The following is a 25,321-nucleotide window of genomic DNA, read 5'->3' as shown; positions in this document are numbered from 1 at the left end:
ACACTTCAAGTAGTAGACGAGTTTTGTTATTTGGACAGCAAAAACAACTGATTCTGGCCGAAGTAGAGAGGATGTGAAATGTAGATAGGCAAAGGCAAGGAAAGCGTTTCTAACGAAGATAAATTTAACATCGAATATAGATTTAAGTGGTAGGAAGTCTTTTCTGGAGGTAAGTGACTGGTGGGCAGCCATTTTTAGAAGTGATAAATGGAGTATAAAGAGTTGAGACAAGAAGAGAACGTAACCTTTCGAAATTCAGTGCTCCAAAAAAATGCTGAATATTAGATGCGTGGATCACGTAACTAATGAAGTACTGAATAGAAATTTGCGGTGCAATCTGGCTAATGGAAGGAGTCGGTTGATAGGACACATTGAGACCTCAAGAGATCACTAATTTAATACTTGAGGAAAGTGTGGGGAGTAAAAATTGTTGTGGGAGACCAAGGGATAACGCAGTAAGTAGGTACAAAAGAATGTAAGTCGCAGTAGTTACTCGGAGACGAAGAGACTTGCGCACGACAGAGTAGATGGAGGGCTGGTCAAATCACTCGCCGAACTGAAGACAACAGTAGTTACAACAATAATAACTATAATAATTTGCAAGACGGATAATTCTCGTAAGTATAAATGGGTGCTTGTTGTACGTATATTATGTATGAAGGAGAAAGCTCTGTAGTATTTATTTTTAAATTTCGAAACGTATCGTCCAGTATGTAACTACTCACAGCGCTCAGCTCGACCCAGCTATACTTATCTGTGTGGTCTCTGTCGCGGCAAAACACGCTGCGCCTTGTCGGGCTATGGCCTTGGCCGCACGTATTGGATGTCAGCAAACAAGGCAGACCTAGGCATTCGCAAGTTACTGAACTCCGTTTCTGCTGTCTCTTCTAAAGCCCTAGAACACACACACGCACACTAGTTTATCGACCTACCCACGGATCGGCTTATTTCGTGCCAGCCTGCACACATTGCGACAGTGTTTTGGAGGTAACAAGGCCAAAAATGCCGAGAGAAAGCTATGAGAAAAAAGTGGCTAATGCAGAGAATGAGATTAACCAACGCTCTGTTACTTTACGAGTCGGGAGCGGATGATATTCGTAATTATCTAAGAATGTACGAAATATGCATTTCGGAGCTACTGATCATCATGAAACCATTCTTAAAGAAAAAGAGTGCAGTCATGAAATGCTGTAATCTGTAAGGAAAGGCTGTAGGCTACATTATGGATTCTAGCTACTGGCAGAAATTAAGAAGACCTCAAATTCAGTGCTGTTGTATCTCCACAATTTTTACCTAAATAATTTCTGAAATCTGCAGCATGGTTTATAGTTGCCTGAAGAAATACATCATGGTATACCAAAGTAAATAAAATGATATAAATTCATAGAAACATTACTAATTATGTATGTTGCATAAAAGATACCCCGTAGATTTAAGGAACTCATTTCAAATGAGAACAAGAAAGATTACAAATGCTGGTTGCGCACATCATCAAATAAACACATGAGGTGCATAAGAAATGTACCTCGAACATCTATAAAACATGTCCCACATTCGCTCTTCATGGCAAAAGGCATGGATATAGGTTAGACTACTTAACACTTGTAACAATGAAGCATGTTATGAATAAACGTCTTTTGACCGTTTTATTTCCGATAGGTATCGGAAATGGAATCTAAGATATAGTCTGCCTTTATTTCGGTTCTTAGCCTTCATTTCCGTAAGTATCGTAAATAAAATTTTAAAACCGAAATACAGAAGGTCGACTGACTTTAATTTATAAATTTTATATCTTTTACTCTGTGCCGCATAAACCTGTTACAAAATTAAACACTTGCTTCATTTCTTGCGTCTCTATTGCTATACTCTTCGCATGGCATGACCCAAAAACATATCCAGACTCTAAGTTTCTTCAGAAACTGTCAAAGTTTCGTCCACCTCTCACTGTGTAACATAGCACTGAATCCTGTGCACAGAAACCAGAGAACTTTTTTCGGGCGGCTGGCGCGACAATGCTACACACGGCACAACGTGTTGCGTGAAGTGGCGTAGGGATGGGCAAATTTTTAAAATATCGGGATAAATCGTACGGATAATTGTAAAAGGCATCGGTAGTGTCGAGCCAAGAATATTGGAAATATCAATCGATATTTTCAATATTTACAAGAATAGAAAAATCGAAGTTACAGAAATTATTAACAAACATTTAAAACATTTAAAATTTGATAAATACTTTATTATATTCAACATTAACCAATGAGAGACATAATGTACTGCAAAATCAGTTATTTACAAGAAAAACTAATTAATGGAACCAGAAATCACCACCGGCAGGCAATAGTGGATCTCTTTTCATATTTTCACCTGTCAATCTGCTTCTGTTATCTAGGACAACGAAGTTTACGAGGGAAGCCACTTTTCCGGACAAAACAGAATAGGAGTATTTTCGAGCAATTTCTGACGAAGCAGGTGTGAAATGTCGACTAAACATTTCAGACAACAGAGTACAACTTCCATTAAATCCCATTGCAGCAATGTATGTGTTTTTTGTGCCGAATGTACGTTACTTTTACAATGCGTATGTTTTCTTGATCCAGGCAATCAGGGGGTAACAGAAGCGCACGTTCTGTCACATAAGTAGGAGCACGTTTCCCATACAGTGCCGTCACCAAATTTATGCATTTTGCACGTCGTACCTCTTATTTGCGCCGGCCAGGGTGGCCGAGCGGTTCTAGGCGCTACAGTTTGGAACCGCGTGGCCGCTACGGTCGCAGGTTCGAATCCTGTCTCGGGCATGGATGTGTGTGATGTCCTTAGGTTAGTTAGGTTTAAGTAGTTCTAAGTTCTAGGGGACTGATGACCTCAGAAGTTAAGTCCCATAGTGCTCAGAGCCATTTGAACCTCTTATTTGCAATGCTAGGAATGACACACGGAGGTAAAAAGCTTTCATGAATATAAAGTTATAAGTACATTCATGTTCAAATCTGGTGCTGTCTGCAACTCATGATCCAGTGGTTAGCGTTGCTGCCCCTGGATCACGGGATCCCGGGTTCGATTCCTGGCCGGGTGGGGGATTTTCTCTGCACGGGGCTGGGTATCTGTGTTGTCCTTATCATTTCATCATCATTCGTGATAGTGGCTAGAATGGACTGTATAAAAAATTGGAGTGTGAAAAAAATTGGGACTTCGTATGGTCGCTGATGACAGCGAAGTTCAGTGCCCTCACAAACCAAACATCATCATCAAATCTGGTGCTCGTTTCTGGTGCTGAATAAGAAAATAAATTAAGCCCATTGTAAGACATTTACTACCAGAATGGTGGTAGTTGGAATGGGCAAGAAATCTGTTGAGAAGAACGATAGTACTTGTGAATCAAGGGAAGAAAGTAAAAAAAAAAAAATCGCTTTCCATATTTAATACAAGAAATCTTCGTCGGTCGTGGTTGGTTGGTTGATCTGTCGGTTGGTCGGTTGGTTGGTCGGTCAGTCGATCTGTCGTTTGGTCGGTTGGCTTGATTCGGGAGAGAGGACCAAACAGCGATATCATCGATCCCATTGGATTTGGGAAGGATCAGGAAGGAAATCGACAGTGCTCTTTCAAAGGAACCATCTCGGCGTTTACCTGAAACGGTTTAGAGAAATAGCGCAAAAGCTAAATCAGGATGGCCGAACGCGGGTATGAACCGCCGTTCTCCCGACAGCGAGAACAGTGCGCTGACCACTGCGCCACCTCGTTCGGTGGGTCGGTCGGTCGGTCGGAGAGTGTGTAGGGCCTTTTATCGGGACTTTTTCTGCCCTTGGAAGCCTGACAGTCTGTGAAGGTCGCTAGGCCCGTGTCGGCTGTCTGCGGCGGTCAGGGCCACCAGAGCGGGGGCGTGGCTGAGTCCGCCAGCACGGACAGCTGACGGCGGCGGCACCACGTTGCGGGGGCGGCAGAGTTGGAGGGGCCCGCGGATCACCTGGCCGGACAGGTGAGGTGCGGTTACCTCACAGCTGTGACGTCAGCTGACGCGCGGCTGCCGCCGTGGGGTGGGGCGAAGGCGCGTAGCAGCGCGCGGGCGGCCGGCCGGCTCAGACAAGCGCAGCTGCGGCCGCCGCGCGCTCACCCACCGACGTCGCCGCAGCAGCAGCAGACCTGGCGCCGCCATGGACCACGAGGACAGCCGGTGAGTCCGCCGCTCGGGAGCCCCAGCTACACACAGCACGACTTGAACAAGTACGAATCAAACGCTGGAGGTTGCATAGTCCAGAAAATCAAAGCGTCGCCGCTACGTCAATAGCATCGGCTGCGCTCCTTTCTGCAGCAGTTGCAAGAGTGTGACAGCTGCGGCCGCTTCCTATTCGTCATCTCGTTGTCCCCTACTGCAGCGTTCTGGAATGAGGCTAGTCGCGACTCAGTATCCAAGTTGAGTGCACGATCACGCTGTTGTTAAATAGCACTGACAGGGCGAAATGACGAACTGTCACCATCAGACGGCATCTAACGTAGCTGAGTTTTGTGAGACTGTAGAGTGTTTTAAGACAAATATTAAGTGTTGCAGTGTATTTACGGGTGGACAGTTTACAGTGCACGTTCCGCTTCCGTAAAAATCAAGTCAAGGGAAACACCATCTGAAGACTTTCGTACACTAAAATGTATCAAAACTGAATAAAACATTATGGTTGGCAACCGGTTTCTGTCTACAGTTTAGACAATGTTCAGAACTTAAGTACTGCAATACAATAATAATACATATGCTGAGGGGTTTCAATGAAGATGTGGTAACATGGCTAAAAAGTCTAGAATAAAAATCGCAATTACGACAAAAATAAAACGTTATATTTGAAAATTTTCCCATTACCGTCTTGAGCTGCTGGTAAAATACTTTGTTTATACAACCAGTTCAGTCGTCTGGCCATCGCCGGGTACATAAAAGTATTGACAGCATCATGTTAGCCGAAATTTCACATCGTTACAGCCACGTGATAGAATCGTGAATAATACGCGGTTATCATATCGTAATATAAATTACGTAGTCAGTCTCTTAAAAACTGTTCTAGGGCGTGTACCAATTTACATCAAAATTCTAATCGACGTTAACGCTGTGAACAGACTGGTACATTCGTGTAGAAGAAATAAAATTAATATTGCTGAAAATGCTCAAATTATAATATCTGATGTCTTTATAATGATTCCGGTTAGTAAAATAACGCAATTTCTACTTCAAAGATCAGAAAGATTACAGCAATTACAAAGAATCTAAGAGAAAAAGACGTTCGTGCTGATCTTCTTCGGTCGGATTCGAATTCAAATCGTAATCTTAATTTTTTGAAAGCATTGTTGCAAGAATAATAAAATTAACTGGAAAAAGAAAACTAATGAAAATTCTTGTAGATAAGTCTGATTGTTTTCACTTATTAATGATCAAGCTTTTTGATTGGAAATCAAATACACCTTTTATATGAGGAAAATAATTATCTACCTCATCAATTAATTGAGACATACAGGAATAACTAGCAGATGCACATATTCATATACAGGTATATATGAATCTGTTCACGGCATTAACGATGGTTACAATTTTAACACTCCCAGCACAGTTTCATAGATTGACTAAGTACATTAAGATATGATAAGTGTATCATTCGTGCTTTTATCAACTGACGATAACGATTTTATATTTCGCATGACATGATGCTGTGAATATTTTTATGACGACTGAAACTGGTTGTATACATAAAGTATTTAACCAGCAGCTCAAGGCGGCAATACGACATTTTTCAAATTCATAAGGGTTGTGAGGTGCCACATCCTGAATATATATTGCAAACAAAATTGTTGTATTGTTGTTTATTCCAACTCCACCAGCAGAAAACGTATGTACTCCGACAAACGAAAACTTGACACAGAGCAATGTCACTCTTATGTCCCTGCGGCCAAAATGTGCGCTATTTGTGTATTCTACTGGTCAAGGCAACATGCGTTTATGGGCTAAATCACTCATTTCTACAATTTTTTCAAAAACTATTACAAATTTATTTTAATAATTAAACACAGTTTAAAGAATACACATCATCCTCGTGTCGTGCTAACCGACGGCATTGTATGGGTACTGTGTATAACAATCGTATTGCGCAACTGTTGCGTACATACCTGTAATGCGAGCGCCCACTTGTACCTTCGAACTCGTGTTCTCGCTCTCCTTTCTACGCTGATACAGTCCACCTGTACCCCATAACATTCAAGTGACGAGTTTCCGTTAGTTGGAGAATGGCGAAGACTCGCGAGTTGAGTGTCCGAGCGTAGGGGGAGGGCGAATTCAGAGATGATGTCATAGGCGAGTTTAAGGCGAGTATACTTCAGCTCACTCATCTCTCTCGCTTTCATCTTCAAGGGACAGCGAACTAAAACGTCAGACCCGTTTAGCTGCAGTCGGTGCGGGTATCGCCTTTCTGAGTGCAAGATCTGAAGACAGCTTATTTAACTTTCAAATCATTTCAGGTCCATTATAAATCCGAAGATACGTGCCACGCCGCACTACTTACGATTTTGCAACAGCTGCTGAAGGTAGTGCCAGACTGGTAACTTGACCACTGAAATCACAGTAAATTCTTACAAAAAATGTTAAACGTTAGTACATTGGCTGACTCTGGAACAGATTAATTGTTCATTGAACAGAAACTTCTGGGACTCCAGGGAATTTTGTTCAAATGAAAAAATGACGTGAGAAAAGCTGACAACGTCGAATATATACTGATCACTTGGGGTGTGGTTTACCTTCTAGTAGATGGAGACTTGACTTAGGGGCTTTCAGCTTGGTTTCATTAATATACTGCTTTGGACAATCCATTCAGCTGTTGGAGCATCATGCGCAAGGACTTCCATGCAGCTCGGGATTTTGAGGATCTAACGCCACAATTGGACAGAATTTGGCACGATATCCGTTAGGACGTCATCCAATAGCTCTGCCAGCGCCATGCCGAATAACTGCTTGCATAAAAGCCAGAGATGGACTAACGCGTTGTTGACTTGCTCAATTTGTGAAACTCTTTCTATTGAATAACTGAAAAAGTTTTTCTGAAATTGCAATAATCTACCGATTTCCATCCCGTCCGGATAGTTACTTCGTAGTGCGTCTTCGGTTTTCCTTAGAATGTATATGGTTACATCACTGATATTGACGTATGCGTTCTGTGATAAAATACACTTTATAACACATCAAAAAGAAGAGCTAGAGACGGAAATATCATGGAAACCGATTATGGACAAACTGTAGAACAGGCGATCTGGAGTGCCAGTAAATTAATAGTTTTACTTTTCACTGGCTGTTGAGATTGAGTGTGACAGACGAATGGGAAGTTTCCAAATTCGTCCGAGTGGACCACAAAACTCTTTCATGAAACGTTGCTAGGAATGTAATCAACCTGTGCCAAGTATTTCTCATTCATTGCTGACTAGAAGTGAGACACTTAACGCGAAAGCTGTCCCCTTCCTGTTCGCTGCTACAATGTGTCGCTGCTATTACATTTCATTGTTAGCGAAAAACTAGTTGACTTTCAGGTGACATGTTCAGCAACCAATGAGTAAATAGTAGTTTCTGTTGTCTCTATAATCGTGCAGTGGTACTGCCGGAAGCTGTCCCACACCTTTTGCCGTATTCGTTGTTTGCCGCAACAAACCAGCGATCCGTTGTGCACCTCCTTCCGGCTTTGGTAACTTTTTTCAGCCAGTGGGTCCAACTTTTCCAAGTTCTTTCGTCTGCTGTGCATTACTCAAATCCATTTTTGTGCGTGGTACTTTCAGCGACAATTTTTCGTATGTATATATTAATGTACTTCCAAGATATGTCACGTAACTTAGTCATTTCTCGTTTTCCAGTGGATTAGGTTTTTCCACTCCGATTCGTAAGTTGAGTAACTTGAGAACAACTTTTTTCCTTCTCAAAACATGTGTTACTGATATTTAGAAGTGACGAATTGAATATAATAGTCGTATTTTTGAGGGCAAAACTCAACAGCTACATGTTGAAGAAATACATGTGAAAGTATGAAATTTGACAGATCAGTTCGCCTTCGAGAGCCTGACAATAAGCTGGTGAGCCACGATGAGAAAATGTTAAAAATAGTAATTAGCGCCGTACTCCGCCTCTAAACGCTCCCCACATGGTCATGATTCTTATCCCATTTCTCTGTTTCTGAATACTGGGTCAGGCGAACCAATTCGGAGGAGGTGAAGACGCCGTATGTTTTAGTCCTGACGTGTAAGAAACTTCAGCAATCTTTTCTACTTCCCAGAGGAAGGAAAATTCTGCTGAATTAATCCCCCTAGGTGAAGCTCGTCTAACTGAAGTGCTATCATTTCTACAAGCATCGGCCATAATGGCCAGCATAGAGTGAAAGATTGTCTTTTTTTAAAAAAAAAAACACGAGTTCTGTGTTCTGCCCACGTTTACTGCCGTAATAATGTGCTCTGCTTTACGTTAAAAGATTTATCTGTAGAAGACACCTCTGGTATTCCCAGACAGCAGATCATGAACATCAGTCTTGCTAGCGATAGATTTTATCGTCATATAAATCTAACTTATCGAGTTAGTCATTCAGTCACGTTTCCTGTCTCGCGACACAGTTAAATCAATAAGTTCAAGTACTGATTACGGTGGCACTGCAGAGATAAGAAGTGATATTACCCAATGTTAAGTGGCTGTCCTAAGGTCAGTACTAACTCCATACCAACCACGCAAGACAAAGAGTATCTTTGCAGCAGGGAAGTACTGCTGTTTCGCATTGGATGGTCGGTTTTTACTGTCATTTGCATATTTATTCAGTTCTGTGGTGAAACGTCTTGGGAGCTACCGATCGATGTGTACATATGCGTTAGTCCATTGCCAGCACAGCTAGTAGCCTTCACAATAAAAACCGAATTGTATTAATCCCCGACAATGGCACAGAGAATGCAATATTCACTCTGCAGAGAAGCGTGCGCTGATATGAAACTTCCTGGTAGATTAAAACTGTGGGTCGGACTGAGAGTCGAACTTGGGACCTTTGCCTTTCATGGGCAAGTGCTCTACTTACTGAGCTACCTGAGCACGAGTACAACTCACGACCCGCCCTCTCGGCTTTACTTCCGCCAGTATCTCGTCTCCTAGTACTGGCGGAAGTAGAGCTGTGAGGACGGGTCGTGAGTTTAGTAAGTAGGTAGCGCACTTGCAAGCGAGAGTTGGAGGCTCGGTACGGCACACGCTTCTTTTAATCTGCCAGGAAATTTCAGTGACACAGAGTCTTCATTTCTAACATGAATACACGACTGTTGGAAAATTATACTTCACTTTTCCACAATTTTATTAGTTGCTTGTGATTTGTCTATTACAACAAGGTGTTTATTTTTCATAATAGGCAACGAAATTGCTTCCATCAGTGTCAAAACTGGGAAGTAGGAGTAGGATTTAACATTCCATCGACGACGAGGTCATTAGAAAGGGAGCATCAGTCCCATCAGTGTAAATTCGGCGATTCAGTACCACTGAAAGGCTCATTCCGCGACTCAAGAACTTGGCAGTATGAGCGCACTTCTTCCTATGACGTTGCACCATCTCTGGCCTCGATGTGTGCTCTGATCCGGTTGGCCTCTCCTGAGGCAAGCTGGTCTACAACTGTTGCAAGTGGTCCTTGATAAGCAAGGTATTGGCACTGGCATGGATTGACGTCCGAGCTGGCCCCACACACATCCTATCAGGGGCAGGGGATCTTGCTGGCCGTGGAAGTGTCTGAGCATCACGCAGACAGTTTGTAGACAGACGTGTCATGTATGTACGAGCACTGTACCGCTCAAAAATGGCACCACGATATTGTAACGCGAGAAGTAACGCACAACGATGCAGGATGTTCGTGATGGTACCGTTGGGCTGTCGTAATTTCCCCAGTCTCTCCTAGACGTACACTGTAGTCATACCAGATGGCTCCCCCTCACCATAATGCCAGGAGCAGCACCGCTGACCCTCTCCAGACATTAGAAGAATGTGCCTCTCTCCAGATTCCCTCCATACTCGCCGACGGTGGTCATCTGATCACAGTAGGAAACCGTTCATCGGCGCTCCCTGCTTCCCGCTCACGGCAGCACTCCAAGCGCAGCCGTTTGTGCCTCGGCAATAACAGCTGACGGCGCAGCATTGGACGGTAATTCCCTACTCAGTATGTTCCTAGTCTCCGACCAATTATTCAGGATGACACAGTGTATCTATTACTTGTTCTCGGATGGTCGGCAGAGATGTTACGGTGTGCTTGCCTGACAAAAAGTGAAGTACCCAGGAGGCACGGTAGGATGTCAACGTAACTTCGAACACGAACACACTATCGACCGTCATGTAAATGATTAGAGTTGCAAGTCTCTATAGAGAGGCCAGTATAGCGATCTTCCCTGGTGGTGACATGCGGTCGACAGGAAATTTGACAAGTATGCCTGGCTTGACGTTTCCAGGCAGTCAAACATCGGACAACTGTCACGTCCGAATGCCTCAAAAACTGAATAACTCATGATTTGACCATCTTCAACGTGGCTCCTTTCAAACTGTCTGATGCAGATAACGGTCTCCCACACGAGCGCCAGGCATCTCCGTGTTCTTCACAATGGCCACTTAACATGTGACGCCCCTTAATTACCCCATCGGACGAGGCAACACCAAACATCTAACAACGCCAGTGCACTCTGTTGGCCTCTCTACAGAGACTTGCAACTCTAATCATTTACGTGACGTTCGAAGTTACGTTGACATCTTACCGTACCTGCTGGGTACTTCACTTTTTGTAACAGGCCATCAGGTAACCTGAACTGCCTGTAAATTAGTGGCAGTGAAAACTGGCCATCCAATGCAGGTAACAGCACCATTTTCCTATCGTCAAAGATAAGCTATTTCCGTGGCTGGTATGGTATTATCGCTGACCTTAGAACAGCTACTTAATACTGGGTAATCACTTCTTACAATTCCAATGTCACTGCAGTCAGGACTTCAACTTATTAACTTCCACACCTTATTTTTTTAATACTTGTGGAGTGTAAGGAGTGATTTAATGCATGCAAATGCCTTCCATTTTTTTACTGACCAAGAAATATGACCTTGTAAGCTGTTCAATGAATAATTCATGGTATCCATTACATTATTTCATGTACTTAAGATTTAAATTACTATTGGTGTAATATCCTTGCCAAAACAAACGACTCTTTGAGTTTTTAAACTCTTAACGCTGCGTCATAAGACATAAGGCGTGTATCGTAACGTAACTAGAGAATGGTTTTATCCATGCCATTTACGCCATCTCAGATCTGAGGGACGCTACAAATCGACAGAAAATTTGGAAAAAAACACACACACACACACACACACACACACACACACACACACACACACACACACACACACACGCTCCCGAGGGAGGGCTCTAACCTCTAACCGGGGCGGCCAAGTGTTTAGAGACCTGGCGCTACAGCTGCAATCATTTTATTTAATCTACAGTAAATCACCCTCCACAACCCGTCTGATGGCTAACGCACGTTAGCACTCTGGTGCAGCGACCCGTTTCGAATGCTGGTGGCATAATGAATTTACATTCGCGCTATTTGGGCGGTGGCAGGAGGGCAGATCGTAGCGTGAAGTTTCTGATTCTCACATTGGACGCCAAGGCCTTAGTTTCTAACCTTATTGTACTCACTCATGAAGTGACCACTGATCAACCGTTCGTTAGACGGGGACACTGACAGCCGTGAACGCCCTGTTGTTCTACATGGGGTAACAACGGTTTCATTTTCCCATGCACCCTATTAACATTGAACACCATCAAATACAGTGCGCAGATATCGCCTACACGAAGGAGAGTGTTCCTTTTCCCCTAGATTCCTCGGAGCCTCCAACATTGCCATAAGACTTCAGTTTCAGACAAAATGAGTCTTAGGTATCCAGAGCACTGAAGTAAGGATGACGCTCTTCTCGAGACAGGCTACCGTGTAAATTTAGAAAAATCAGTATTTCAGTTACGCTTCATGCATCCTTAAGTTTGCTGTAAAGGAGTGAGTCAAGTCGTCGTTCGACCGTTCCTCACAAGAACAGAACAGGAAAGAAATCGAATCGGCTAGTAACGCTACAGAAAACCCACACTGCAGTTTGTATAGAGACCTGTATGTGTAATTACAGCATATTACACGGGGCGCCCAAACTTCCCCTGCTTTCTAGTTGCCAAGCTCCTGTGTAACTGACCGTGACAGTGTTAAACTGTTGCCATGCTTATGGCGACGGCGGATATGCTGATTCAGTACCGGGCAACGCAGACGAACAGTGTATCTTACCTCACCAGCTTATGCAATTCATAGTTCTCTGACGAAGCGATAGAGGCTGTCAACAAACACTCTGCTGCGGGAGAGGAGAGCACTGGTGAATACGCCGTGAGCCAACATCGAGGAACGTAGTACATGCTTGATGGCGCACCAGTACATTCACCGCAGATGTAACGCATCTATCGCTGAAACACGATGGAAGATGGATAGGTGGGGAACTGCCCTGAACCTTGGCCTCCGGGATCATCTGACTTCTGGATTTTTCTGTCTTGGATCATCTCAGGTGTGCATCACTCCAGTTAATGTAGTTGATAACTGCAGCAGCGAATAGTACGGTCTTGACGAAGTACACGATATGATCCGGGGGTGTTTGAAAGAATTCGTAACTCCTGTAAATAGAAGTGTATTATTGCATCCAAAGACGAGAACGACACGTGGAACACTTCGTTGAAGGGGTACGAGTGTCCAATAAATTGCAAAATGCAACATACTGAAGCGGTATTGTATTTCTTATGAAGGTAGGCTATGGGGGCATTTTGAGCCCAATTAGTTTGGACTTAATCAAAAAGCTTACAATTGAGATACATTTGTATGAAGTAGGGTTACAAGTTATATTGAAATATTGTCGGCTCGTAACCATATAATCACAATCGGAACCATTTTTACTGGAATGTTTCCTTTTTCTATTATCGTCTATTTTCGAAACATATCAGTTTTCGCTATTTATTGATACACCCTGAATACATTAATGTAGACGTTCCCAGAGAACGTGGCCTTGCACAGATAAGGGTTCTTGCAGTAGGACTAATAAGAGATCTATGTGAGCTTTATAATACGCAGTGAACAGGAAAAAAGAACAGAAAATTTGAAATCTGCAGATAATATGATTTCGGGCATTTCTAACAACTTCGCCGTCGATGAGACGTCGAACCCAAATCTTTCTTCTTTTTTTTTTACCTTAGCCCATTTGCTTAACACTGTAACCATTTATATGCTACACGGCTTACTACAAGCTTACCGCGTGTGGTAAGAACGATTGTAGCGTCACATAAAACGCAGTCATGTCTCCAAAAAAGACTTGCGTCCAGCACAGGTTGTGTTAACTATCATAGGCCAGTTACATCCAACGTCAGTGAAAATATGTATTAATAGATAAGTAATAGAGAAGAGCATCACAATATCGTTTCTCTTGAGCTTATCCTCTTCAAACTACAATTGTAAATGCGGGTTCTTCTGTGTGGACAAAAATGTCGTCCTGAAACTACAGTTACGTCTGTTAGCAGATTGTTCAGTATTTTAGATTGGGCCATTATAAAATCTTGAACATGGCTGTAGTCAGCAACAGCAGAATTACGGATGCAATGGGAACTATACAGGCAACCAGTTCCACGTCAAAAGTTTTTTCAAACCTTTATCTAGGTTACCACAGATATAAACCTGTCTTACTCAGAAGAAGTAATAACACGTGTTACGCATTGTGTAAAGAAAGATACGAAATCATAAGACTTAGCCAACAGTAAAATTATCCGTACAAATGCTATGGCGTGGCCATAAGGCTTAGTCAACAGTTAAAATAATCCATGTGAAACCTAAAGCAGACATGCATCATACACAAAACTGTTGACTAAGCCTTACGTTCTTTTGACCTTTGCGTTTTCATGACTATGAACTATAACATGAAGACCGCTCTATCAGAACAGTAGGAACAATATTTTCCACCATTAACAGCAGGCGCAAGGGCTACGGACACGACTTCCTACCTTTAAGACGTGTCTGGCAAAGTCCGTTCATGTTGGCAGCGTTCTGAAGTAGAATTCACAGCAAATCATGTTATTTTTCATTTCTTCTGTCTTTCCCGACAGTGAGGCAGCTATGTGTGAGTGAAAGTAGCCAAGGAGGCCCTTCACCCAAGATTCGCAGTTAACGATGACGTTGCACAAGTCTCCTCAGAACGGCTTGTGAGAAAGCGGCTACAGCTGTTTTGTTTGGTCCTCGTGCTTTGGGAACTAGAAAGCCAGAGCCGCCTCACCCTCTGGGTACGTTTATGTTCCGAACGCTAATAATGGTTGTGCTCGGGAGCCTCTGGGCTTATCTGTAGCTAGCGCAGCCCGCGGGAAGGCAAGCTGCCTTTGCCAGAGAGAGGAACGGCCGCAGCCGTTTTGGCTAGCCACAGCTCGTGACCTTGATCTCTGGTCTCCGCTACCAGTTATCAGCCGTCATCGTGAATCAGCCGTTTCCTAATCTTCGCAGAAATGGACATTTCTCCACATATTGCATGATATTGCGATACAACTAAACGTTTCCTTTTCGGGGGCGTTACACAAAACGTTAACCGTATGCTAGGTGTCTTGTCAGGACTTGGGTTCCTTGTCTGTTACGGTTTACCGCCCAACAGCGAAAATTAACTCCACCCTTTTCGTCGGTCAGCTGTTGCCTGCAGTGTGTGGCAAAGCGAGGCAGCGTAGAAACGAGAACGGCATACCATACCGTACAATACAGTGATACAATGAACCTATCATCTCACCCTCCACCCGTCCCTTCCCTCCTTTCCTTTCCCTTCCCTTTCCTTCCCTCCCGCCCGGAATTCCAGTTTGAAAGTATTTCACATGCTTGTGAATTCAGTAGTTCTTAACAGTAGCAATATCTGATGGCACTTACACTCGGGAGGAGGAGGAGGATGCTGGGGTTTCAATATCAGTAGTCTTAAAGTATTCCATGCTTTTGACAATGTTGACTGGAATACTCTCTTTCAAATTCTAAAGGTGGCAGGGGTAAAATACAGGGAGCGAAAGGCTATTTACAATTTGTACAGAAACCAGATGGCAGTTATAAAAGTCGAGGGGCATGAAAGGGAAGCAGTGGTTGGGAAGGGAGTGAGACAGGGTTGTAGCCTCTCCCCGATGTTGTTTAATCTGTATATTGAGCAAGCAGTAAAGGAAACAAAAGTAAAATTTGGAGTAGGTATTAAAATCCAGGGAGAAGAAATAAAAACTTTGAGGTTCGCCGATGACATTGTAATTCTGTCAGAGACAGCAAAGGACTTGAAAGAGCGGTTGAGCGGATTGGACAGTTTCTTGAAAGGAGGATATAAGATGAACATCAACAAAAGCAAAACGAGGATAATGGAATGTAGCCGAATTAAATCGGGTGATGCTGAGAGAGTTAGATTAGGAAATGAGACACTTAAAGTAGTAAAGGAGTTTTGCTATTTGGGGAGCAAAATAACTGATGATGGTCGAAGTAGAGAGGATATAAAATGTAGACTGGCAATGGCAAGGAAAGCGTTTCTGAAGAAGATAAATTTGTTAACATCGAGTATAGATTTAAGTGTCAGGAAGTCGTTTCTGAAAGTATGTGTATGGAGTGTAGCCATGTATGGAAGTGAAACATGGACAATAAATAGTTTGGACAAGAAGAAAATAGAAGCTTTCGAAATGTGGTGCTACAGAAGAATGTTGAGGATTAGGTGGGTAGATCACATAACTAATGAGGAGGTATTGAATAGGATTGGGGAGAAGTTTGTGGCACAACTTGACCAGAAGAAGGGATCGGTTGGTGGGACCTGCCCTGAGGCATCAAGGGATCACAAATTTAGCATTGGAGGGCACCGTGGAGGGTAAAAATCGTAGAGGGAGACCAAGAGATGAATACACTATGCAGATTCAGAAGGATGTAGGTTGCAGTTGGTACTGGGAGATGGAGCTTGCACAGGATAGATTAGCATGGAGAGCTGCATCAAACCAGTCTCAGGACTGAAGACCACAACAACAACATGCTTGTTGTAAGATCTTTTTAAAAAAAGACAAGCAGTAATCATTTCATAAAATCCTTATATTCTGCGATAACCGACAGGTCTGGTTTCGAATTCCAGGCCGGTGCAAATTTCCATTTGTCACAACACGTTTATTGTACATAGTGTTGCAATATCTACAGTAGCTGGGACCTCGTCGGAAACCTCAGATATAGGCATGTAGAAACGAAGCAAAAAAAATTGTTTAATTACTTTTTATTTAGAAAACAGTTGCATGGAACTTGGGCGGCAGAAGTATTTGGTACACAATTTTTTTTTTCAGAAGATTTCAGCTTTTTCAGTATGTCTTTTTTTTCCCTTTTAAGTATTTATAAAACTCCACGCAAATCAGCTTGTAATTAAACTAGCGCTGTAAGATTGATTCCACAGTCCCTGGCAGCAGATTTTTTTCATCAGTCCACAGGGCCGACATCAGCGAAAATACTCTTTCCTCAGTGCCGCTACTTGCGCGAATAGAAAAGAAATACTGGCATAATTTAGCAGTTGGCATTAGCCTTCAAGATTTTCGGTTTCGTTAAGAAAGTAAATCCACCTTTTTTCCATGGAGTGTTTAGACTTCCATTCTTCAAAATCAAGCTTAGCTTCTAAAAAGCTCTTCAGACACATATATTTCTGAAAAAAATTATCGACTGAAATCTTAACATTGTTTTTAGTCAGGTATATAATGTTTTCAATCATCATCCAATCAAATACTTGATATTTATCAAAAGAAATAGCCCATTTCTCTAAGTAATCAAATGCTGTGGTATAGAGTCTTTCTTTCTTCCTTGAACTTTGAAACCAAATTAATTATTTCTTGGTTAGGGCTTCTATTTTTTTAATTTGTTCAAATTCCTCTTGGTTTGCATGTCAATAAAAGTGGCAGTCTTCCTTCCACTCAGACTTCTTTCAGTGTCGATTAATATATTTCTTTTTTCAATTATCGAGACTTTATTCTTCTCCATGCTTTTTATATCTTTTCAAACAGACCCAAGTTTGACTGCGGGAGCATACTGTAAATTTCACTGATCAAACTTATGAAAAAATTTTAAATTATATTAGGTAGCCTGTCTTTGGCTACAGAAACTTGTTTTGATGGAATCCAGAGCTTAAGAATTCTCTCAACTGCTGGCATTAACGACAGCCGTCTTGTTTTTGAGTGGGATAGAAAGATCTGGTGATTGACATCAATGTATAAGAGAACTCCTTCAGCTTATCTGTCCTTATCGTGTATATTGAAAAATAATCAAATATTTTCATGACCATTATTTCGATGTCGACAAATAAGACTCCAGCAGCGCTTGATACAATATTATGAAGAATGTGAGCAGGGCATCCAATTTCTTCTACATGTTTTCCTACTTCTTTTTTAATTTGGATAAAGCCCTACAAACTTGGTATTGGTATTGTCTTCACAAAAAAGTTATTAATTTTTCTAATGGTATTTATAGTTATCTTGAAGTGTCTAGAGAAAACTTTGCAGTTATCTCCAATGTTTCTTTGTTCAGCGAATCAAACTTCAGCAGCTTCTGTTGGATTCCATCAGTTTCAGTAAGGCATTGAACAACAAAAGGAAACATCTTTCAAGCGTTGTTGTTCGATGGGTTGGTACCTATGCCGTAAAATGAAACTTCTTGCAATTGTTTTACGCATTCAAACACGGAGTGTGGCGCGAGAATATTTTGAGCCAATTTTGGTCCCGGCTGTAGACTGCTTTGCAGCGACTTTGGAGTCAAGATACATTGCGGGATTCAGTTTTACGGTATGATCAAGAGAACTGAAGGACTGATGATGTTTGACAATTTTATGAGCTATTGTTAGTTTTGCAGCAGCAACGAGCAATTCGTTTTGAGTATCTTTTCAATCTTGAATGCAGAAATAGGCTTTGATGTCGATGTTACGCGAATCTATTTATATAATTCTTCGTAGCAATATGATGCCCCACATCTGCCTTACTTCCGTGCGTTACTGAGATTAAACAGCTATAAATCTCTCTCAATTCTTCCTGATTCGTACGTCTTTTCTTGAAAACAGAAAAGTGGCACTTTCTCTTTCCATTCTTAGGCATTTTCGTAGACTATAAGTTTTTTAGACGGTAAACAGTTGACTCACTATACGCTTCACGCCCTATATATCTGCAATAAGCACTTCAGGTAGTACTAACTTGTACTCGTTGCTTGTATTACGTTTAGAAAGAATCGTCTTATCAATATTCAAATGGAAACCGATTCTTCCATATGTCGCTGCGTAAATAGTTGCAGTCCCGTACTACTGGAGAAGTCCGGTATTTTCTCGAATGATGGTGCTTGCATAATCGATACAGGATACGTAACATGTAGTGCTACCTGCGAGACGACCTTGTCGACATAAACTTGACATAAATAAAACTGAACCTGCATTTACATGTTGCCGTAACAGATGATGTTACTTCATTACTCGAGCGAAGCTCGTAGCTGTATTCTGCAAAATCGGACACAGTTGGGTCTTGCCGGGATGTCTGGACAACTGGACAAGAAGGTCCGCAACGGCAACGGTCTCGGTATCTTACGCAGCAAGTCTGTCATTTCTCAACGGATTTCATGAATATCATTTCACATCAGTGTATTTTACAGATTTCATTTACATTACTTCAGGGAATTTAATTCAATTAGAGTTGACTTGTATGGAGCACATTAAGTCTCTTCCAGCAATAACTAAAAAACGGAGCATTCCAATCTCCTCTAGTTTCGACCAGCTATGAACTACATTATTTAAAACACATCTTTTTGTGAGCTTCAACTTGCACCAAGTAATCTCTCATTATTTTTCATCGAGAGACTCTTCTATCTTCATTTCAAGTCCTCCACGGTTTCAGTTTTGACAATTCAAGCAAACGCTGGTGCTTTTCACGTCTCTTTCTGAAAATGCCACCTTCCTGGTTTTCAGCAGTGATGCCCCATTGTCGAAGACTCTAACGACTTGGTTCTTTCCTTGGTTTCTGTCATGCAGATCTGTACTATACATTGCGAGGCAATCTTCTGCCAACAGAGCGTCTCATCGAATGAGTGCACAGTAGTTCATGAGCTTGGCATTAAACGACACGGCCCGTATATCGTAAACACTTCACCAGCCAGTAAGTTACTGCCGTCTTGTCAGTTTTGACCATCTGTTTTGTTTACCCTGCAGGGTAAGAGACTGCGTATACGAGAGCTGACGCCATACCCTCTCCCCCCCCCCCCCCCCCAAAAAAAAAAATCCTTTGCCGCCCAGGAAAAAATCGGTCTTCACAAATCAAAATCGAATTCTGCTCCGCCCCACAGAAACGTAAAGGTATCTGTACAGTACCAGTTTGAAGGTTGGTTGGGTTGGGGGCGGGGACCAAACAAAGAGGTCATCAGTCCCATTGGATTGGAAAAAATGGGGAAGGAAATAGGCCGTGTCCATTCAAAGGAACTATCCCGGCATTTGCCTGAAGCGATTTAGGGAAATCACTCAGTTCGAAGAAAGGCGGAACACACACAATGGACATTAGCAGCAAGTTTACCCAGAACAACTGAATCTCAAAATGCATCCCCGTCCCCGCCTCCAATTCCCGTTCGGGTCCTGGGTGCTCTCCAGACGTTGTTGTTGTTGTGGTCTTCAGTCCTGACACTGGTTTGATGCAGCTCTCCATGCTACTCTATCCTTCGCCTCTCTCCCAGTACCTACTGCAGTCTACATCCTTCTAAAACTGCTTAGTTTATTCATCTCTTGGTCTCCCTCTACGATTTTTACCCTCCACGCTGCCCTCCAGTACTAAATTGGTGATCTCTTGATGCCTCAGAACATGTCCTACCAACCGATCCCTTCTTCTAGTCAAGTTGTGCCCCAAACTTATCTTCTCCCCAATTCTATTCAATACCTCCTCATTAGTTATGTGATTTACCCATCTAACCTTCAGCATTCTTCTGTAGCACCACATTTCGAAAGCTTCTATTGTCTTCTTGTCTAAACTATTTATCGTCCATGTTTCACTTTCATACATGGCTACACTCCACGCAAATACTTTCAGAAACGACTTCCTGACACTTAAATCTATACTCGATGTTAACAAATTTCTCTTCTTCAGAAACGCTTTCCTTGCCATTGCCAGTCAACATTTTATATCCTCTCTACTTAGACTATCATCAGTTATTTTCTTCCCCAAATAGCAAAACTCCTTTACTACTTTAAGTGTCTCATTTCCTAATCTAATTCCCTCAGCATCACCCCGACATATTCGACTGCATTCCATTATCCTCGTTTTGCTTTTGTTGATGTTCATCTTATATCCTCCTTTCAAGACACTGTCCATTCCGTTCAACTGCTCTTCCAAGTCCTTTGCTGTCTCTGACAGAATTACAATGTCATCGGCGAACCTCAAAGTTTTTATTTCTTTTCCATGGATTTTAATACCTACTCCGAACTTTTCTTTCGTTTCCTTTACTGCTTGCTCAATATACAGATTGAATAACGTCGGGGAGAGGCTACAACCCTGTCTCACACCCTTCCCAACCACTGCTTCCCTTTCATGTCCCTCGACTCCTACAACTGCCATCTGGTTTCTGTACAAATTGTAAATAGCCTATCGCTCCCTGTATTTTACCCCTGCCACCTTCAGAATATGAAAGAGAGTATCACAGTCAACATTGTCAAAAGCGTTTTGTAAGTCTACAAATGCTAGAAACGTAGGTTTGCCTTTCCTTAATCTTTCTTCTAAGATAAGTCGTTGGGTCAGTATTGCCTCACGTGTTCCAATATTTCTACGGAATCCAAACTGATCTTCCCCGAGGTCGGCTTCTACCAGTTTTTCCATTCGTCTGTAAAGAATTCGCGTTAGTATTTTGCAGCTGTGACTTATTAAACTGATAGTTCGGTAATTTTCACAGCTGTCAACACCTGCTTTCTTTGGGATCGGAACTATTATATTCTCCTTGAAGTCTGAGGGAATTTCGCCTGACTCGTACATCTTGCTCACCAGATGGTAGAGTTTTGTCAGGACTGGCTCTCCCAAGGCCGTCAGTACTTCTAATGGAATGTTGTCTACTCCCGGGGCCTTGTTTCTGCTTAGGTCTTTCGGTGCTCTGTCAAACTCTTCACGCAGTATTGTATATCCCATTTCATCTTCATCTACAGCCTCTTCCATTTCCATAATATTGTCCTCAAGTACATCGTCCTTGTATAGACCCTCTATATACTCCTTCCATCTTTCTGCTTTCCCTTCTTTGCTTAGAACTGGGTTTCCATCTGAGCTCTTGATATTCATGCAAGTGGTTCTCTTTTCTACAAAGGTTCTTTAATTTTCCTGTAGGCAGTATCTATCTTGCCCCTCATGAGATAAGCCTCTACATCCTTACATTTGTCCTCTAGCCATCCCTGCTTAGCCATTTTGCACTTCCTGTCGATCTCATTTTTGAGACGTTTGTATTCCTTTTTGCCTGCTTCACTTGCTGCATTTTTCTATTTTCTCCTTTCATCAATTAAATTCAGTATCTCTCTTGTTACCCAAGGATTTCTACTAGCCCTCGTCTTTTTACCTACTTGATCCTCTGCTGCCTTCACTACTTCATCCCTCAAAGCTACCCATTCTTCTTCTACTGTATTTCGCCCCCCCCCCTCCCCCCATTCCTGTCAATTGTTCCCTTATGCTCTCCCTGAAACTCTGTACAACCTCTGGTTCTTTCAGTTTATCCAGGTCCCATCCCACCTTTTTGTAGTTTCTTCAGTCATAATCTACAGTTCATAACCAATAGATTGTGGTCAGAGTCCACATCTGCCCCTGGAAATGTCTTAAAATTTAAAACCTGGTTCCTAAATCTCTGTCGTATATATAATCTATCTGAAACCTTTTAGTATCTCCAGGGTTCTTCCATGTGTACAACCTTCTTTCATGATTCTTGAATCAAGTGTCAGCTATGAGTAAGTTATGCTCTGTGCAAAATTCTACCAGGCGGCTTCCTCTTTCATTTCTTAGCCCCAATCCATATTCACCTACTACGTTTCCTTCTCTTCCTTTTCCTACTGTCGAATTCCAGTCACCCATGACTATTAAATTTTCATCTCCCATCACTACCTGAATAATTTCTTTTATCTCGTCATACATTTCATCTATTTCTTCATCATCTGCAGAGCTAGTTGGCATATAAACTTGTACTACTGTAGTAGGCGTGGGCTTTGTGTCTATCTTGGCCACGATAATGCGTTCACTATGCTGTTTGTAGTAGCTAGCGCGCACTCCTATTTTCTTATTCATTATTAAACCTACTCCTGCATTACCCCTATTTGATTTTGTATTTATAACCCTGTATTCACCTGACCAGAAGTCTTGTTCCTCCTGCCACCGAACTTCACTAATTCCCACCATATGTAACTTTAACCTATCCATTTCCCTTTTTAAATTTTCTAACCTACCTGCCCGATTAAGGGATCTCACATTCCACGCTCCGATCCGTAGAATGCCAGTTTTCTTTCTCCAGATAACGATGTCCTCCTGAGTATCCCCCGCCCGGAGATCGAATGGGGGACTATTTTACCTATTTTACTCTGCAGACACGTTTGATATTTTTCTTTGTTTTGATATGAGAATTCCATGCCCACGTGTTCCACCTAAGCACTGTGTACGCTGGTGTAAATGTAGTATTTGGATAAGCCACAGGCGCAGTAAGCTCTGCTGGGCAGTTAACACTGCGTTCCGCCGATAAAGCCCGACGATAAGAAACGCAGCTGTCGGACACGCGGCGCGGAAAGGCAACGCCGCTACACCGTGACGCTGCCCTTCCGAGCAACAGCTGAGCTGGCGGGCGCTCGCATCTTCGCCTCGTTTTTTACGCCGGCCGTAGCATTGTCGGAGAGGAATAAAGATGATATCAAGAGAAAAATGTGCAGTCGACGAGAGCAGAGGGACCACTTCTGTGTCAAATAATGCACTCGCAAATCAAACTTGATGCACCTCTCGTTCTCCTCGTTAGTGCCGAATTTTAGTCATCGCAGTATTTTCTGTCGTTATTTGGAAACCAACAATGGTGAATTGTTCATATTTGTCACCAACGCTCCGGATTGTTTGTTCAGCTAGCCGCCTATACAGGGTGAGCCGCGTAAGACGTAACATCTCCTTTATTCCGGGGGCGATTGCACGTACAGGCATGCGGTTTTCGGCGAATCATAGGGGACTATGGGACACATACGTTGGTACATGCACAATAATCACAACATTTATATTGACCGAGATAATGAGGCAAGTACATTTTTTAATTTATTTTTTTTTGACATCATTCGAACGCTCCGGAAAAGACGCGTATAGTGATGTAACGCATGTTGCTATTGTGATTCAAACTTTGCTTAAAAAAGGGCGGATGAGGATTTACCTACGTAGCGTAGGCCGTGCATGCTGCATTGAGCACGGCAACTATGCCTGCGGGTCGCGCGAGGCGTGTTAAGTCTGCAGCCGCTTCCGACCGCCTCGACATTCAGTCGTACAATATTTCCCAGCGTCTTTTAACCGAAGTTTGAATCACAATAGCCACATGCGTTACATCACTATATGCGTTTTTTCCAGAGCGTGCGAATGATGGTAAAAAGTATAGCGTCCCATTTAAAAAACGTGTACTTGCCTCATTATCTCGGTCAATATAAATGTTGTGATTATTGTGCATGTACCAAAGTATGTGCCCCATAGTCGTCTATGATTCGCCGAACACCGCTTGTCGATACGCGCAATCGGCCCCGGAATAATGGGGGTGTTACGTCTTACGCGACTCACCCTGTAGTTTGCATTTCAGGACCACTGTTGCATCCTTCATAGTATTCTTTCAGTAGCAACTATTCGTTTCATGTACGTTTTCACCACCGTACACCTTTCAGTTCAAATACAAATTACCGTGAATCTCTTGCTAGGCTCAAGGCCTTTCCTGCATATTAGAAGCTATACATGCTTGCACATCGCCCTTTTGCCTTGTGCAAAACCTGGTACTGTGTCGTATCTTCTCCTTCATTTACTATTCTTTACAAGTAGCGAAATTTGTCCAACTATTTAAGCTTCTTTTTGTACAAGTTTAGTTATTCTCTCTGAAATTGTTAAATGACTCCTTGTAGCCTGCAACTACTGAATTTAATTTGTGCGCTCCTGCACAAGTTTGACCTGACGCCATTTTCAAGTGGTGTCATTCGTTGGCTGTTTCGCCATCACAGTTCTGTGAATACGAATATTGCCACACTGGTCTATTGTATGTGTTGAAGGTGAAGCACGCCATTTTGCCTAGTACTCTCGAGTGCACAGATGTGTGTACGCTTAAAACGTTACAGCTGGCACGTAAGTGTGCTGTCACATCTCTAGGTTAACGTCACAAGTAATGGTAAAAATAAATGGCTCTGAGCACTATGTGACTTAACTGCTGAGGTCATTAGTCCCCTAGAACTTAGAACTACTTAAACCTAACTAACCTAAGGACATCACTCACATCCATGCCCGAGGTAGGAATCGAACCTGCGACCGTAGCGTCGCGCGGTTCCAGACTGAAACGCCTAGAACCGCTCGGTCACAGCGGCCGGCTAATGGTAAAACAGTCAGTCACACTTGTGGTACAGGCTAGACTGAACAATCTGTTCACACAAACTATTTTCCACATTTTCATGTTTTAAGGACTGCATAGCAAGGGAGTATTTCTGATTGGCATTGCTGCCGGCTCTTGTCCAACATCGAATTCTGTCATTCGCTGCATTGTGGTCAGTCTATCTGTAGTTACAGTCTGTGATGGCCGTCAACAAGATAATGATAATGGCAGTTTACCGTGGCGACGGCAGCTTTCTCCGAGATATCCTGTTTTCACTCTCGAGTAGCTAACACGAAAACTCCCAGACGCTTTAAATCAAGAGGATAGTATCCCTTTCTCGATCCAAGTCCCTCGTCTACAAACAACACCCATAACTGTAATCCTCACAAAATAAAAGAACACTCTATTCGTATCATCTGACGTTCCTATATAACACAAGGTCCTCTGAATTACCACCACATAAGCTAAATAGTTTATATACACAACATCCAGAAATTACTATTACCCATCAATGACACTTAAATGTTCACCTACCACTAGTTATTCTTCCCGAACATGATCATAATCTGCTGCTGCTGCTGCTGCTTCTTTCTTGATCCTAATCCTTAAGGAATTGCATCTGCAGCTTGTGTAGAAGACTGGTTTATTCCTTTTCCTCCTGATCTTTTCACCTTTTTTTGGA

General features: G+C 42.5%; 1 protein-coding gene across 1 annotated transcript in view; it reads left to right on the top strand.

Moving 5' to 3' along the window:
- The first annotated feature begins 4,094 nt into the window (after positions 1 to 4,094).
- Positions 4,095 to 25,321, top strand: part of LOC126473466 (facilitated trehalose transporter Tret1-like) — an 83,224-nt gene continuing 61,997 nt past the window's right edge. The window contains exon 1 of the mRNA XM_050100538.1: positions 4,095 to 4,165. Within this exon, the coding sequence (XP_049956495.1) occupies positions 4,146 to 4,165 (20 nt within the window). The 5' untranslated portion in view covers positions 4,095 to 4,145. The remainder of the gene's footprint in view (positions 4,166 to 25,321) is intronic.

The sequence above is a fragment of the Schistocerca serialis genome, chromosome 4, assembly GCF_023864345.2.
Source record: "Schistocerca serialis cubense isolate TAMUIC-IGC-003099 chromosome 4, iqSchSeri2.2, whole genome shotgun sequence".
NCBI classification, from domain to species: Eukaryota; Metazoa; Arthropoda; class Insecta; order Orthoptera; family Acrididae; genus Schistocerca; species Schistocerca serialis.
Note: the sequence above shows the minus strand (reverse complement) of the source record. Positions and strands in the feature narration are given on the sequence as shown.